This window comes from Mastigoproctus giganteus, chromosome 5, assembly GCF_048544385.1.
Source record: "Mastigoproctus giganteus isolate SK-2022 chromosome 5, ASM4854438v1, whole genome shotgun sequence".
NCBI classification, from domain to species: domain Eukaryota; kingdom Metazoa; phylum Arthropoda; class Arachnida; order Uropygi; family Thelyphonidae; genus Mastigoproctus; species Mastigoproctus giganteus.
Genome location: NC_143579.1, coordinates 191,158,981 through 191,174,693, shown reverse-complemented (window position 1 = coordinate 191,174,693; position 15,713 = coordinate 191,158,981). Strand labels below are relative to the sequence as shown.

General features: G+C 38.9%; 1 protein-coding gene across 1 annotated transcript in view; it reads right to left on the bottom strand.

Moving 5' to 3' along the window:
* LOC150085953 (putative RNA-binding protein EEED8.10) overlaps positions 1-15,713 on the bottom strand; it is a 375,958-nt gene that overhangs the window by 57,923 nt on the left and 302,322 nt on the right. The window contains exon 18 of the mRNA XM_090373614.1: positions 4,243-4,389. Within this exon, the coding sequence (XP_090229740.1) occupies positions 4,243-4,389 (147 nt within the window). The remainder of the gene's footprint in view (positions 1-4,242; positions 4,390-15,713) is intronic.

Below are 15,713 nucleotides of genomic sequence, written 5' to 3'. Positions count from 1 at the left end.
CATTTCAGATAAAATTGTATAAATTAATACATTGTAAAAACTTAAATATATCTGACACATCATTGTCCAATAAAATCTGTGAGTGTATAAGGCCCAGACAGATGGATAAAATACAAATGACAATCATTATTAAAATATGTGCATTCAATTAAAATGTGACTGACTGTTAAAACGGTGTCACCATTTCTACATATAGGATGATCGTCTGACCTCAGCGGATAGCAGTGCATCAAATAACAACATCCTATGCAGAGCCAAGATAGAACAACTTCCTCTTTATGGTTCCTGCACAGAAGAGACTGCCAAGGTTCAATTACAGGCTTAATCTCATATAACTTATTTGCAGCCTGCCCATGCCATGAGTGCTGACATTGGGAAACCAGTTTCTTACGTACTAATTGCCTGTAGTCTGTATAGGGGACTAGTGGGCAAGAGTTAAAAAGTGTCACTGATTTCGCTTCATTGTCTACGAAATCATTTCCTATTATCCCAATGTGGCTGGGGATCCAGCAGAAATGAATATCAAATTCAGATTGAGAAAGGAAGTGCAGCTTCTGCATTATCAAGGACAGGACAGTATGAGAACTGAACCTCATCAATGATAAGGCCTGCAATGAACTGAGAGAGTCAGTATATATAATACACTTTTTGTGGTAGATGGTTTCTATATGATCCAAGACTAGCTCAACTGCATGCAGCTCTGCAATGAATACACTGCATTTGTAGGAGATCTGCTCAGCTATCATGGTGTCTGGGAAGACAGCTGCAGATCCCACAGACACTTCTGACTTTGAGCCATCTGTGTAGGCTGGCAAGAAGTCAGAATGTTCAGATCACTTTGCTGAAAAGAGCTGCAGATGGACAGTGGATGGAGTACTGTCCTTTCTCCAGTTGTTAAGAAAGAAGTCACAGGATAGGTCACGAGCATGCCAGGGTGGAGAAGATTGTCCTGGTGATGGGGCAATATTGTCTAATATGATGTCTAAATCTCTCAGTAGCCTTTGGATATGAATACCAAATGGATGATTGGCAGTCTGACGAGTATTGTAGAGATTTTCTCAATGATATCATAAAACAAGTGTTCACGTGGGGTTGTCTGGCAGGGATTTCAGTTTCAAAGCATACTATAGAGACAACTGCTTCCTACAAAGCAATAAAGATGGCTCATTCACTTTGACACAGAGGCTCTGGACAGAATGTTTGAAATGCTCCAGTGACAATATGGATTGCCTGATGGTGAATGTGCCATAGGAGTACACTGAGTCTAGCAGATGCGTATACCTGGGACCTATAATCTAACTTAGATTGCACAAGTGTACGATAGAGGCGAAGCAAGGTGCATCTGTCAGCGTGCCAAGAATTTGAAGAGATTGCACATAGAATATTCAAGCCTCTCGTGCTCTTCGCACATAGTTGATGGATATGTTGTAGATAGGTCAACTTTCTATCAAATACAAGCCCCAAAAATCTAGTCTTGGGTACTATTGGAATAGCATTTTGTCCAAGTCTCAGTTCAGGTTCAGGGTGAAGATTACACTTGCGGCAACAATGTATGCAAACAGTCTTTTGCAGGGAGAACCTGAATCCGTTATTCACTGCCCATTAGTTCAGATGGTCAATGGCATGTACAGTTGCCTCTCAATTACCCTCATATTGCAAAAGTGAGAGAATATGATAAAATTGTCAACATAAAGGGCACAGTTTACAGTTGGAGGAAATTGTTCAGTGATGGAGTTCACTTTGATGGCAAAAAGCATAACACTTAAAACTGATCCTTGATGTAATACCACCTCTTGGCTAAAGGGCCGAAAGAGGATAGATCCTACACGAACTTGAAGGAACAATGGGATAAAATGTTTTTAATAAAACCTGGGAGGTGACCTCTAAGGCCAATGCTGTAAAGGTCTTTTAAAATTCCAAATCTCGTATCATACGCTTTTTCCATATCGAAGAACACCAAGTGTTCTCGTTTTAAAAAGGCATCTCAAATGGAAGTTTCAAGCCTGATTAAATGGTCCAAAGTGGAACTATTCCTTTAGAAGCCACAATGCACACTCTGGAGAGGAGCCAGTTTGTCTCCAAATACCATGTAGGGTGGGCATTCATCATTCTCTCCAGGTTTTTGCACAAACAGCTAGTCAGAGCAATAAGACAGTAGTTTGTTGTGATTTTGGGATCTTTTCCTGGCTTAGGAAAGCACGATTGCCTTATGCCAGGAGTTCAGAAACTGCTCTTCTAGAAAGATTCTATTATATAGAAAGGGCAGTTTGTCCATGTTTGTTTGTTTGTTTGTTTTAGGATTTTATGGCAAATTAGCATCTAAGGCTATAATGCGCCAAGTCAAATTTTGTCCATGGATTTTACTGACAGATGATATCATAATGGATGAGATCTAGTCCAGCAGCACTTGTCTTGGTAAGAGTTAGAGCTGTTTCTAACTCTTCTATGGTGAAGGGACCATTGTAAGGGAAAGAAGTTTTAGATTTGAAATTAATTGGGTGCTTTTCGAGTTTGTCTTTCATGACTGGGAATTCTTTGGAGTAAGAAGAGGTTGGTGAAATGGTAGAAAAGGTCTTCCCAAAAGCATTGGCTATTGCAGTTTAATCTTCAACAACACATCCATTATATTCTAGGACCGATAAAGGGTGCAATGTATATTTTCCCCTTCATTTTCTGGATTTTGTCCCACACAGCTTTAGTGCTGGTGGACTGAGTAATGATGGATGTAAAATGGATCCCAATGCCTTGTGGCTCTGACGATGAATATAGCGTATTTTCGCACATGTACATTTGAAGGCTAAGAGACGGCTATGGTAGGATATCGTTGAAATACCAGTTGAAATGTCCAAGTTTGCAGATGATACAAAGGTCGGAAGGGTTGTTAATGATAGTAAAGACAGTATGCTACTGCAACAGGATCTGGAAAAGTTAGGCAGGTGGTCTTAGAAGTGGCAACTAAAGTTTAACATTAACAAATGCAAAGTACTGCATATGAGTAGCAGTAACCCAAGAGAAATGTACCAACTGTGTGGTACTACACTCCACTCAGGGAGGTGGAGAATGAAAAAGACCTGGGGTTTTTTTTTTGATTTGGTAGTTGTTGGCGCATCGGCTTGTGTGGCCATATTGCACCTCCCAAGGTTTTTGCAGTATTTTGATCCAAGCCCGAGGCGGGAATCGAACCCGCGACCTTTAGGTTGCCGGGCAGGTACTTTACCCACTCGGCTAGCCCGGTCGGCTTTGACCTGGGGGTAACTGTGCAGTCAGATATGAAGTTCTCTGAGCAGTGCAGATGGGCTGCCAGAGGAGGTCATGGAGAGAGAAGGTGGTGATTATCCCATTGTATAAGACAATGGTCAGGCCACACCTTGAGTACTGCGTAGAGGTCTGGAGGCCTCATTTTCGGAAGGATGTAGAGTTGCTAGAACGAGTACAGAGAAGGGCAACGAGATTGGTGAGAAGAACAAAGGGGTTCTCTTATCAGGAGAGGCTTAAATTCTGTCAGTTTCAGCATCTGGAGACCAGGCAACTGCAAGGTGATCTGATTGAGGTGTACAAGGCCTTGAATGGCTTGAGCAGGCTCAATGCTGATGGGATACTTCCATTTGCTGAGATTAAGAACCTGAGGGGGCATAGATTGAAATTGAGGTTAAACAGTTGTAGAATAGATGTGCGGAAGTTTGCCTTTAGCCAGCAGGTAGTTGATGGCTGGAACAGACTTCCATCTGTTGTTGTGGAAGTTGATAGCTTAAATAATTTTAAGACTGAACCAGACAAACTTTTGGAGTAACCGGATGGGTGAAATGGGAAGGTTTTTTATTTTTTTTTTGGCTGATGCTGTATAAGCTTGCTTTCTTGCATCATGTCTCAACTAATGCTAATGGTATACAGTTAAAAAGTTAATTAAAAGGCATTTTTAAAATTCTAAATGGACATTCCTGAAGGTCAGAAACCAATTATAATTTTTCCTATTGATTAAATTCGATTAACATGTTTCCATTTTGCACGATGAGCTCGCGCACCTTGTTTACATTATTAATTGTAATATGAAATTAATTACAAATATGTTCAAATATGGTAGGCACCATATTTCCTCATTCAAATTTTAAAAAAATGTATGTAAGAGAAAATTTTATATATTACATTCAGGTAATACCAATTGAAATGAATGTTTCAATAAATACTATACAACCACTGAGGGTGGGGGGAAATGTTTTGCTAAAAAAGTCATCTTCTACCTACCTCCGACTGTAACAATTAGTTTATCCGAAGAAGTTCTTCCAGACACAGCATCTATGCAGGTCTGCAGAGTGATGTTTGTTACTTCCAAACATCCACTGACATCCAAAGATTGAAGAAAAGGACACAACAATACCAATGTGACAAAACCTGGAAAAAAAAAAAAGAGAGGGAAGTTAAGAAAGGAAGGCCTCAAAAAAAAACCTATCAAACTAGACTCACTTTTTGTCAATACAACTAAAATGTGTTTACTATACTAGAAGTACAGTGAACACATTTTAGGTATCTAAAGTAAAAAAAAAAAAAATTTCTGTTTATACTCCGGCACGACAACCAAGTCAGTAGAGTTTACAATAAATCGTCAATACAAATATTTATCGTATTTAGTAGTCACGGGCTTGAGCCCCGGTCCACTCAAGGAACGCGTGCTATGCACTCTCACTCCTGACCACTCGGCTACGGCAGGCCTATACTGGTTAAATCAACAAAATTCTCATATAATAGAAATGATAGAAAAATTATGTATAACAGCTGCAAAAATTTAACATAATATGTAAAATGGTTTACAGTGAAATACAGAAAAGGCAAAAGGGAAGAAGTTATGCTTTTATTCATGTAGCACACAAATTCAAGAAGAGTGTACCCAATAGATAAAAACTGTCAAAATAATACTGTGTGGAGGACTAGATATTTTGCCTTTAACATTTAAATACTTTGTTAATTATAGTTGAAATTTTAGCCCATGCTTCACTAATACATACAAAATGCGTGTAGGAGGATATACGGAGAATTAGACAATTAAGGCATATTGAAAGCTAAGATATGCAGCAGAAACAGAATGTGTGTTGTAGAGAGAAGAGTGTAAGCTGAGAATGCCAATAAGAGATATTTTAGCCCAGCAAATACCAAAGCTGTAGGAGGAGCAAAAGAAATAGACTAGTTAATTAAACAGCAGGGAAATGGTACAAAGTTATATCTAAAGTTACAAAAATACATATCATTCCCCTACTAAAGGATAGTCTTTTGTACATAACATATTTGTTTATTACAAAATTCAGTTAATACATTACAAATTTCAAAGCTAATTTTATCCTACAAGAAATAAATAATTTTATTTTGTATGGCTAATATAAAGCTTGGTATGTACAATCCTAATTAATTAAAAGTTTAATTTATATCCCTCCTAATTATCACAATTATCATAAAAAAAAGATCACTTCAGTTTCACCCTTAAGCACTATTATTATTATCTATATTACATATGGATTTCTATTATGTACAGATTTGTAGCTTGTCCCTTCTTTTGACTCAGCCCATCTCTTTGAAGACTTCCTGTTATTCATTTTATTAACCGAAGGAGTCAACATTGTTTCTATTTGCACACCCATGTCTAGAGTCAGTTTTCTTCTCTTGAGAAGTGGAGAGCAAAGGACATGTATAATCTTCAGGTGTACCTTCTATCCAAAGTGGTATTTTCATAATTATGATTGGGTTTTTTTTTCTTTTTTTAGAAAAATCTCAGTTCCTCCAAAAAATTATCTTAAGATCATATAGTATCCAAAATATACTATACCATTTGAAACAAAAAATTTACCTTCAACTTTATAATACTGCAGGAAAAAGAGACAACTAATTCAATGGAATGTTCTGCCATTGTGCTCTCAGAAAGCACACACACTAATTAGGATTCTCTAACTAATTCAAATTAAGTTTAACTGGTCTGATGAATAAAAGTAATGGAAATTTTATTCAACCATGTTAAAATATCATTCATGACAAGTCTTATATATATCCAAGTTAGAAATGAACAGTTTCTTTATCACTGCAAACAACAATAGTTCCAGATATACAAAACATACTGAAATAATTCCATGTGATTATTCTTTTTACCCAACAATAAAGTTAAAACATTCATTTTTCATTCCAATCTCCTCTATCAAAAAACATTACCACACCAAGCCCTTTGCAGTTGCATGCACATATAGTATCACCCACATGAAATATGGAAGCACATGTTTTACCACAACAATCTTTACCCATTCACAGAAAAGCTTTTTTTTTTTTTTTTTAATGAAAACCCCAAACACGAAAGGTATCAAACCTATAGTACATAGTACCGTGCACAGGTTGAAAAAGAAGTATGGGGGGGGGGGGGTGCCAGAAACTTTGCTCTAGAGACTAAACATGGGTTTCATCGGTTGATGAAAGTCATCTACCACCTTCCTTAATAATAAAGCATATTTTAATCAAGATAAAATATGAACAATACATTTCAGATACTCATAATTCTTACAAATGTAATAAATACGGGACTTAATATATATGTAAAAATAATAAGTTTAGAGTTCTTTCTGAAAGAGTTGATGCAGATAAAAGATGAAATTGACAAAAAGCTAACTGTATGCCAACTGTTGTGCATTCTATCTGGTTTGCTGGTCAAGCTCATCGACACCACTACAGCCTTAATGCATTCAGAAAAGCTTCAGTTAACTTATGTGGTCAGAGTTTAGTCAGTGAATTATGTTCTGTCCAAACTGAAGCATGGGGTGGAGGGAGGAGATATGGTTTGACCTAAGCAAGAAGTGTTAACAGGAAGAAGAGTGGGACTTTAATGTTTATACCAAAAGTAGCCTATACTAAATATATATAAAACTGTTATATCTATATATCATTCTAATAGATATTTCTTGCCTAAATCCTTAAAAGTATGAAGGAATTTATTTATGCATGAGTAATATACACACATCATTTCTACTACTAAGGTAGTTTTATTGCATTGTTTGATTATATCTCATATTGTGAATACCTTCACAACAAGTTGCCATGGTATTGCACTACATCAAATAAGTAACACTTCACCTATGGAGAACACTAATGTTACTTATTCTCAGCGGATACCACCACCCAGATGGCACCATTTCGAAACTTATTGGCTTCTCATCGGTGGGTGGGCAGGTATCCTCTTGTTGCAATAGTGATAACCCAGTTATGAAGTATAACTTCACAATATGAGAGATGCCTGATGGTGTGTGTGTGTGTGCGTGTGCGTGTGTGTGGTTTAACCTAAAAGATATTTCTTGGCTAAATGCCTAAGAGTATGAAGAAATTTATTTATGCACGAGTAATGCACACACATCATTTCTACTACCAAGTTGGTTTTAATGCATCGTTCGATTACATCTCATATTGCAAATACCTTCACGAGTTGCCACGGTACTGCACTACTCGAATAAGTAACACTTCACCTAGGTAGTGCAATTCCATGGCAATTTGTCATGGAATTGTGATTCCATGTGCAATCACATACTTGCAAGAGAAATTCCCAAGGCTAAGTAGCGATATGATTAAGGCAGGCATTTTCATTGGTCCACAAATAAGGCAACTTTTCAAAGGTGAGCAGTTCAAATGTGTCCTTAGTAATAGCGAGAAATCAGCATGGAAAGCCTTTTTAAATGTTTAGACTGGTTTTCTAGGAAATGTTAAAGCCAGCATCTAAAGGCAACTTGTGGAAGATCTCATTACTTCTTACGAAAAACTGGGGTGCAACATGTCCTTGAATTTGCATTTCTTGCACTCACACCTGGATTTCTTCCAACCAGACTGGGGTGCTGTCAGTGACGAACATGGTGAACGCTTCCATCAAGACATCGCAGCAATGGAAAAGAAACAAAACCAAATGGAGTGAAACCATGATAGCCGATTATTGTTTCATTGTAAAAAGGGATGCCTCTGAAACTGAATACAAGTGAAAAGCAAAAAAGGTCTTGTGTTTGATACAGGTATGTTCGTAGCTACATCTTACTGCCATATAAATAAAAGATACCTAGTATAAATATAGAAAACTACTTTTTCAAAAACAAGAGCCAATCTGCCATTTTAAGTAGTGGTATTATTAACTTTTTAGCACCCCAAAATCTATAAAGTAAACTTATTTTCATGCCCTCAACAAGATATGACCCATAATTTGTTATTCAGTGTAATCTGCCTTTGGCAGCCTAACCTTTTCTGTGGCATTATTACAGATCAATTTGTAGCTGTTATAGACTGCAGTACTTTTTATTGCTCTGTAACTTTTCAATGCCATCTTTTTCTGCTCGAGTAATCTCGCAACTTCATTATTCATCCAACTTGGAATCCTCCTTGTGGAGTATTTTTTTAATGGTATATACGCATTCCAGGCTTCTGTGATTAATGCTTCAAAGGCATACCATAATTTAATTGTATTAGCTCTCTGTGAGATATCTATCCAGCTAATAGGGGCCATGTAGCACCTTAATCCGTTGTAATTTCGTTTCCTGAAATCATAATCCATACCTTTGCCTTTAATTACTGCTACCTCTCTCTTAATCGTCCACCGTAGAACTCTGTGATCACTTCCTGCTACTGGTTCCTATACTGTCAGCCCTATTATGTCATCTGGCTCATGGGTGATGATCAAATCTAGAATATTCTTTTCTCTAGTACTTTCCCTGACATGTTGATACAGATAACAATCATCTAGTTGATTTAAAAATTTTGTCCCTCCCATGTCGAGTTTCCTTCCCATTTGCTCTAATCAGAGGCAAATTAAAATCACCCATAATACGACATTCGCACTTACTTGATACTCTTCATAATCTTCATAATCACCTGGCCTGTAGGTGATTTATACCTTTGCTTCCAACTATCTCAACACCATACAGATTCTATACTATCAGGCAAAACGTTTGAATCCGGGAAAGCTTTTGTCATGTTCAGGCTGCTTTTGATAAGAAGTATTAATCCACTACCCCTTCTATCTGCTCTATCCTTCCTAAATGAAAGATAGAGCAGATAGAAGTAACAACCTCATTTGGTCCTTGAGGTTGTCAGAGACATTCTCTCAGATATGCCAGACAAGCTGTACTTGCTACCTGGGTTTGAAACGCTGATGGAACTGATATTCGGGTGACACTCAAGTCAAGTGCACCCAATTTCGGCAAAGTCTGGATGGTCTGTGACAGCCTCTGCTTGCACCTTCACGATGGTGGGACAGTTAGTAATCCTGGGTATAACCTCCAAGCACAAGTACATGGTGGGTACTTGTGTGTTGGTTCACACCACCCAGGTGTGAACCAACGTAAGCAGGGTTCGAGGTGTTGTGCCCAAACCACATGGAGGAATGCCATCCATCTGTTACCAGGCAGTACTAAGTAGTAGATGACTCTCATCAATCGGAGCAATACCACCACTTTGCGTATTGGAGGCTTGAAGTGGTGGAACCCATGTTTAGTCTCTAGAGCTAAGTTCCGGTCAACTCTTCCCTATCTCGTCCATCATGCAGTATAATTTGTCCTTCCCATGACGTTTGAGGTTATGATGAACATCGTGGTGAGATCCAATATTCCTTACATTTCGAGAGTACAGCTCTAAAACGGTGTTCGCAGGCCAGCCGCTAGTTACTACACTGGACCGAACCTATTGGTAACTCTCTAGGAGGCTTCCGGATCGGCTAGTGTATAATCTCGCTACCTCTACTCTGCCAGATAGTGACTGGAGGGAGTCCGAGTAGTGTGTATGCGGGGAGCATTGTCGAGGCCCCGTTATGTCAAGGATCTGGGTATATTCTTACCATGTGTATGCCATATCCAAAAATTTCATTACTTCATACAGCATGTCCCACCCACTTTTTCTTACTATTGAATACACCATGAATTGTCAAACTAATACAGCAAGCTTATCTGCGAAAAGATCTAAACCTCCCAAGCACTTCCTAATTCATTTCACAAATATACGTGGTCTCAATTCTAATCTCAACGATGTCAATTTCCACTTGCAGTCTGCCAAACCCCATGTACTTTTTCTGACAGAATCTCAGTTATCGGTTGATCAACTACTGCTCATCTCAGATGCCCATATTATTCGCTGTATGATTCCTTTCGCCTCAAAGGTGGTACTTGTGCATATGTCCATTCTGATATTCCCTGTCAGATTTGGAATTTGGCAATTTGGAATCTCCTCTCTTTGATCTTCTCTGGCTTAAAATCTCTCTACCTCATTGTTCATCTGTTGTCTCTACCATTCTCCCAAATCCACTAATCACTCGGAGCTCTTTGACGTCCTCTCTTTGCAACTTTACTTTCTCCAGTGCAACATTCCTAGCAGTGAGGTAATTTTCCTTGGAGATTTTAATGTTCACAACTGCAGCTGGCTTCCGTTTTCTAGTCACACCGACCCAGCTGGTCGAGATGCTGAGGCTTTTGCTTTTGCTTCCGTTTTCTAGTCACACCGACCCAGCTGGTCGAGATGCTGAGGCTTTTGCAATTACTAATGACCTTGCACAGATTGTTCATTTACCTACAAGAATACCGGACAATCCTAATCATACAGCCAATACGCTTGATCTTTTTCTCACAAACAACCCTTCTAAGTACACGGTCGAAGTGAGAGGTCCTTTAGGTACTTCAGATCACAACTTGGTGATTGTCTCTTCTCCAATGGAGCCTTTATCTCATGACTATTCCCAACCTTGTGTTGTTTGGCATTACAAGAATGCAAAATGGGATGACCTGCGAGATTTCTTTTCCTTGGTCGGATTACTGTTTCAAAACTTCTGATGTCAACGTTTGCTCAGATCATGTCAGTGAAATTATTCTTGCAGGGATGGAATCCTTTATCCCACACTCCACTTTAAAATCTCATCCTTTATCTAAACCTTGGTTTTCCAATACATGTGCTAAGACTGTTCAAGAGAAGAATGTTGCATATCGTAAATGGCTTGTTACTAATTCTTCAGTTTTATTTTCTGCCTACACCAAAGCTCGCAACAATTGTAAAGCAGTTACTAATCAGTCCAAACTAGAGTGTGAACAGGCTAAGAGTAGAAAACTTGCTTCTTGCCCTAATGGTAGCCAAGCATTCTGGTCCCTTGCCAAAGCTATTGGCAGCAAATTTTGCCCATTTCTGCTCCCACCTCTGTCCAAACCAGATGATTCTGTTGTCACTTCAGCCAAGGATAAAGCTGACCTACTAGCATCCCATTTTTCTTCCAACTCATGTATTAATGATCTTGGTAAAACACCTCCCACCATTCCCAACACGCTCAGTTCAATGCCTCCTGTGGTCTTCCGTCAAAAGGATGTCAGAAGGATTTTGATGAATCTTGATGCTAAGAAAGCTCCAGGTCCCGATAGTATTTCTTCAGTTGTTCTCAAAACCTGTGCTCCTGAACTTACTCCTATTCTTTGCCGCCTTTTTTCACTTTCTTATTCCAAATGTGTTTTTTCTTCTGCTGGGAAATTTGCTCATATCCAGCCAGTTCCTAAAAAGGGTGACAAATCCCTCCCATCCAATTATCGTCCCATTGCAATTACTTCTACTCTCTCTCTAAAGTAATGGAGAAATCAATTAACCGCCAACTCTTAAACTACCTAGAAACCTTCCGTGTGATCAACGATCGCCAGTATGGATTCCGTCAGTGTCGATCCACTGGTGATGTTCTGGCTTATGTTACCCATTTATGGACTAATTCAATGGAAAGGTTCGGTGAAACACAAGTAGTTGCTCTTGACATCTCAAAAGCTTTCGATCATGTTTGGCATAAAGGTCTTCTAAACGAGCTTCCATCTTATGGCTTGCCAACTGTTTTTTGTAATTGGTTATCCAGTTTTCTCTCTGATCGCTCACTGAGGGTGATGGTAGATGGCTCTCTGTCTTCTAACTTCTCCACTAATGCCACTGTCTCCCAAGGTTCAGTTCTTTCCCCCACTCTTTCCTCTCGTATATTAATGACCTTCTTCCATTGACTGGAAATCCTATCCACAGTTTTGCCGATGATAGCACATTACATTCCACTTTCCATTTTGAGAAACCTTGCCCTGCTCAATCAGCTTCATCTTCTCAAAAATCTGCTACCAATTCCTTAAATGCTGATCTTCAGGTAATTCTCCAGTGGGGCAAAGACAACTTAGTTGATTTCAACCCTTCTAAAACTCAGTCTTGTCTTATGTCTTGCAAAAAGGATTCTTCTGCTCCTATGCTTATTTTTAGTGACACTCCAATTTCTAGGCTAAATGATATATCTCTTTTGGGGATTACCCTGACTTCTAATCTCTCTTGGCACAAGCACATTACAAATATTGCTTCCTCTGCATCTAAAAAATTTGTTTTCTCTTTCGCTCTCGGCGTTACTTTTCTTCCAAACAGCTGCTCACTCTGCATAAATCGCAAATCCGCCCTGCCATGGAATATTGTTCCCACATCTGGGGTGGTGCTCCCAAAACCTCTCTCAGGCTTCTTGATTCCATTCAGAAGAGGGCAGTTAGGTAAATTAATGATTCATCTCTAACAGAGTCTCTCCACTTGCTGTCTCATAGACATACTGTTTCTGCTGCATGCCTCTTCTATAGATACTTCCATGGGCACTGTTCTTAGCTTCTATAATTCCCGCTCTCTCTTTCAAAATAGTCCGAACACGTGCCGCCAACATCCATTTACTGTCCAACTTCAAACTCACAGAACCAACTTTTCATCTTCCTCATTTATTCATTCAACTGCCGTTTTGTTTTCTGAAACAACCTTCCTTCATACGTATTTCCTGAAAATTACAGTCTACAGAAGTTCAGTCCAATGTCAACAAATATCTTCTTTCGTCTTCTCAACCTCCAACCCAAGCACGGTTCTAATGCCTCTAGTGCTTGGGGTTTACATTAAAAAAAAAAAAAAAAAAAAAAACATTGTACATACTGTACTGAAACTCATCATCCCCTATTTCCAGGTGGCACCACATTTCCGTAAGCCCTATTATGCCAGCATTACTTGTCCTAACCAGCAATTCGAATTCACTCATTTAATTGATGAAACTTCTGACATTACTGTATAAACAATTAGGACTTAGTGTTCTTGTATAGTTAACTATCCTGACACACCCCTTGAAGTTATTTAAGCTTGCTTCCCTGTCATTAGTTACCCACTCATTTTAAACATTTCTGCCCTTAGAACATTTTGCTGATATGATCTGCTGCAGTGACAAACAAGAACTCTTGAGGTATACGCATGCATTACTTTGACCAATATTATCAGATAAACATAACTTGTATAACTCGTTAATCTTGTTCCCCCCCAACTAGAAGTTTCCCCGAACCTTTAAGGTATCTTTAAAAATACTGGCAAAAACCTTAAGGTAGATACATAATGAAGCAGATTTTCTTTAATTCTTCAGAGAAAAATCACAGCATGCTGGAAGAGGTTGCCTTGGTGATGGGGCAACAATATGTGCAGATCTCTGAGCTCTTGGATACAAATACTTAATGGAAGGTTGGCAGCCTTGAGGGTGTAAAAGTTAAAGGAGGATGTAGAGATTTTCCCACTGTGGCTCAAAAGTAGATATTTCAATGCTTTTAAAACATCATTAGCTCTTTGATGGAAGCTTCTACTTTCATCAAAGAGATGATGATGGCTCATTTGATTCCACATTGAGACTCTGGACATGAGATGTTTGAAATGTCCCAGTAGCAATATGAATCACCAGATGGTGGATATAGGATTTGGAACTCATAATCTAGTTTAAATTGTACAAGTGAACAACACAGGTATAGTAAGAGGCATCAGTTTGCATCCCAAGAGGCAAAGGAGATAGAATGGAGGATGTTTAAAGCTCTCACTTTGTACATAGCTGATGTATGTTTGAAAGAAAAGTCAACTTTTTATCAAACATGAGTGCCAAAGATCTAGTCTAAGGTACTACTAAAATAGCATTTTGTCCAAGCCTCAATTCAGGTTGATGATGAAGATTGTGTCTGCAACAAAAATGTATCAAATGAGCTTCAGCAGCAAGAACCTGAAGCCATTGTCATTGTCCAGGAGCAGAGGCAATCAATGGCATGTTGAAGATGTCCCTTGAACTTGGAAAGATCTGTGGGATAAAAAGTTCTTAATAAAAATGGGGAGATAACTTATAAGACCAATGCTATAAAGGTTTTATTACAGAATTTTTGTTTTCACTATTTTGTTGGCTTAGAAAAAGCAAGGACAACTGGCTTGAACCAGGATTCCGGAAACTGCTCTTTAAGATAATTTCTGCTATATAGGTAGAGCATGTGCACAGATATTGGTGAATGGTGTTTAAGCATTCCATAATGGATGTTATCTGGTCCAATAGCTTTTGCTTTGGTAAGAGTTAAAGCTGGATTAAACTCTCTTATAGTAAGTGACTGTATGGGTGAAAATCCTTTGATTTGAAATTAAGTCCCTACTTTTCATTTTTCTCTTTCAGGAACAAGAACTCTGGAGAAAACAATGATTTTGCAGAGATGTTAGAAAAATTTTCCCCAGGAGCAATGGCTACTGCAGCTGAATCTGCAATAGCACATACATTATTATCCAGGACTGATGAAGGATGCAATTGTAAGTAAAATCATGAACCAGTCTGCTTTTGCTTACAAAAGACTTATCTGAAGGTAAATTATGACATACCATGCATAACGTTACTATCATTCATAAGGATGTCCCTTCCGATGGAGGAGTTGCTGTCTGCAACCAGACTCCACTGATGGAGGGTGCAATGTGTATTTTCCCTTCATTTTCCAGACCATCTTAGGGCTGGTGAAAATGTAATAAAGGATGTAAAATGAACCCCTTTGGCTTTGGCACTGAACAAAATGTTCTTTAGCATGTGTGCATTTAAAGGTGACTGTTTGTGGTGGGATAATGGCAGAATATCTCCATGCTTTGTTTTAGGCCTTTTTACCAAGATCACAGAGGTCTCCCTGAAGGATGTCAGTTAGAAATGACAAACAGATGGAGCTGTTGTTGTTTTTTAGGAGCATTAGCAACTAAGGCCATATTGCTCCGGGGATATGCGGTGGTCATTCCCTGACCTTTCCGCATCCTCCGTATTTGGTGGCTCACGGGCTCGAACCCTGGTCTAATCAAGAAGCGTGTGCTACGCACTGCTGCTCCTGCCCACCTGGCTACGGAGGTGCCACAAACAGATGGAGCAGGCCATTAATAAAACTGTCAGACAAATTGCTACCATCTCTATGCTAGTTATAAGTAGCGAAGGACAAAGCGAGGTCTGGTTGCAGACAGCAACTCCTCCATGTGAAGGGACATCCTTATGAATGACTGTAACATTATGCATGGTATGCCATCAGTTACCTTCAGATAAGTCTCTTGTAAGCAAAAGCAGACTTGTTCATGAATTTGCAGGAGTGCCTTGATGTCTTCAATATTTCACTTACAATGGAATTGTCACCAGAATCTGTGACAATTCCATTGCAGAAATTTAGCCATTATATAGGTTGGGGTAAATCCACTGGTCAACTTCCAAAGTGCTGAGGGCTTATTTTTCTCAGTCTTGGGTTTTCCTTTTTTGGGAAAGTATGGATACTGTCCTGTGTCCATTTTCTTTGTGGACAAGAAAATGGACACAGAGTTCCAATAATGGTTTGTCAGGTACCTTCTCTGCTTTGATATCCATTTTTTCTTGTACTGCCGTTAGCACTTGTGTTTTCTGT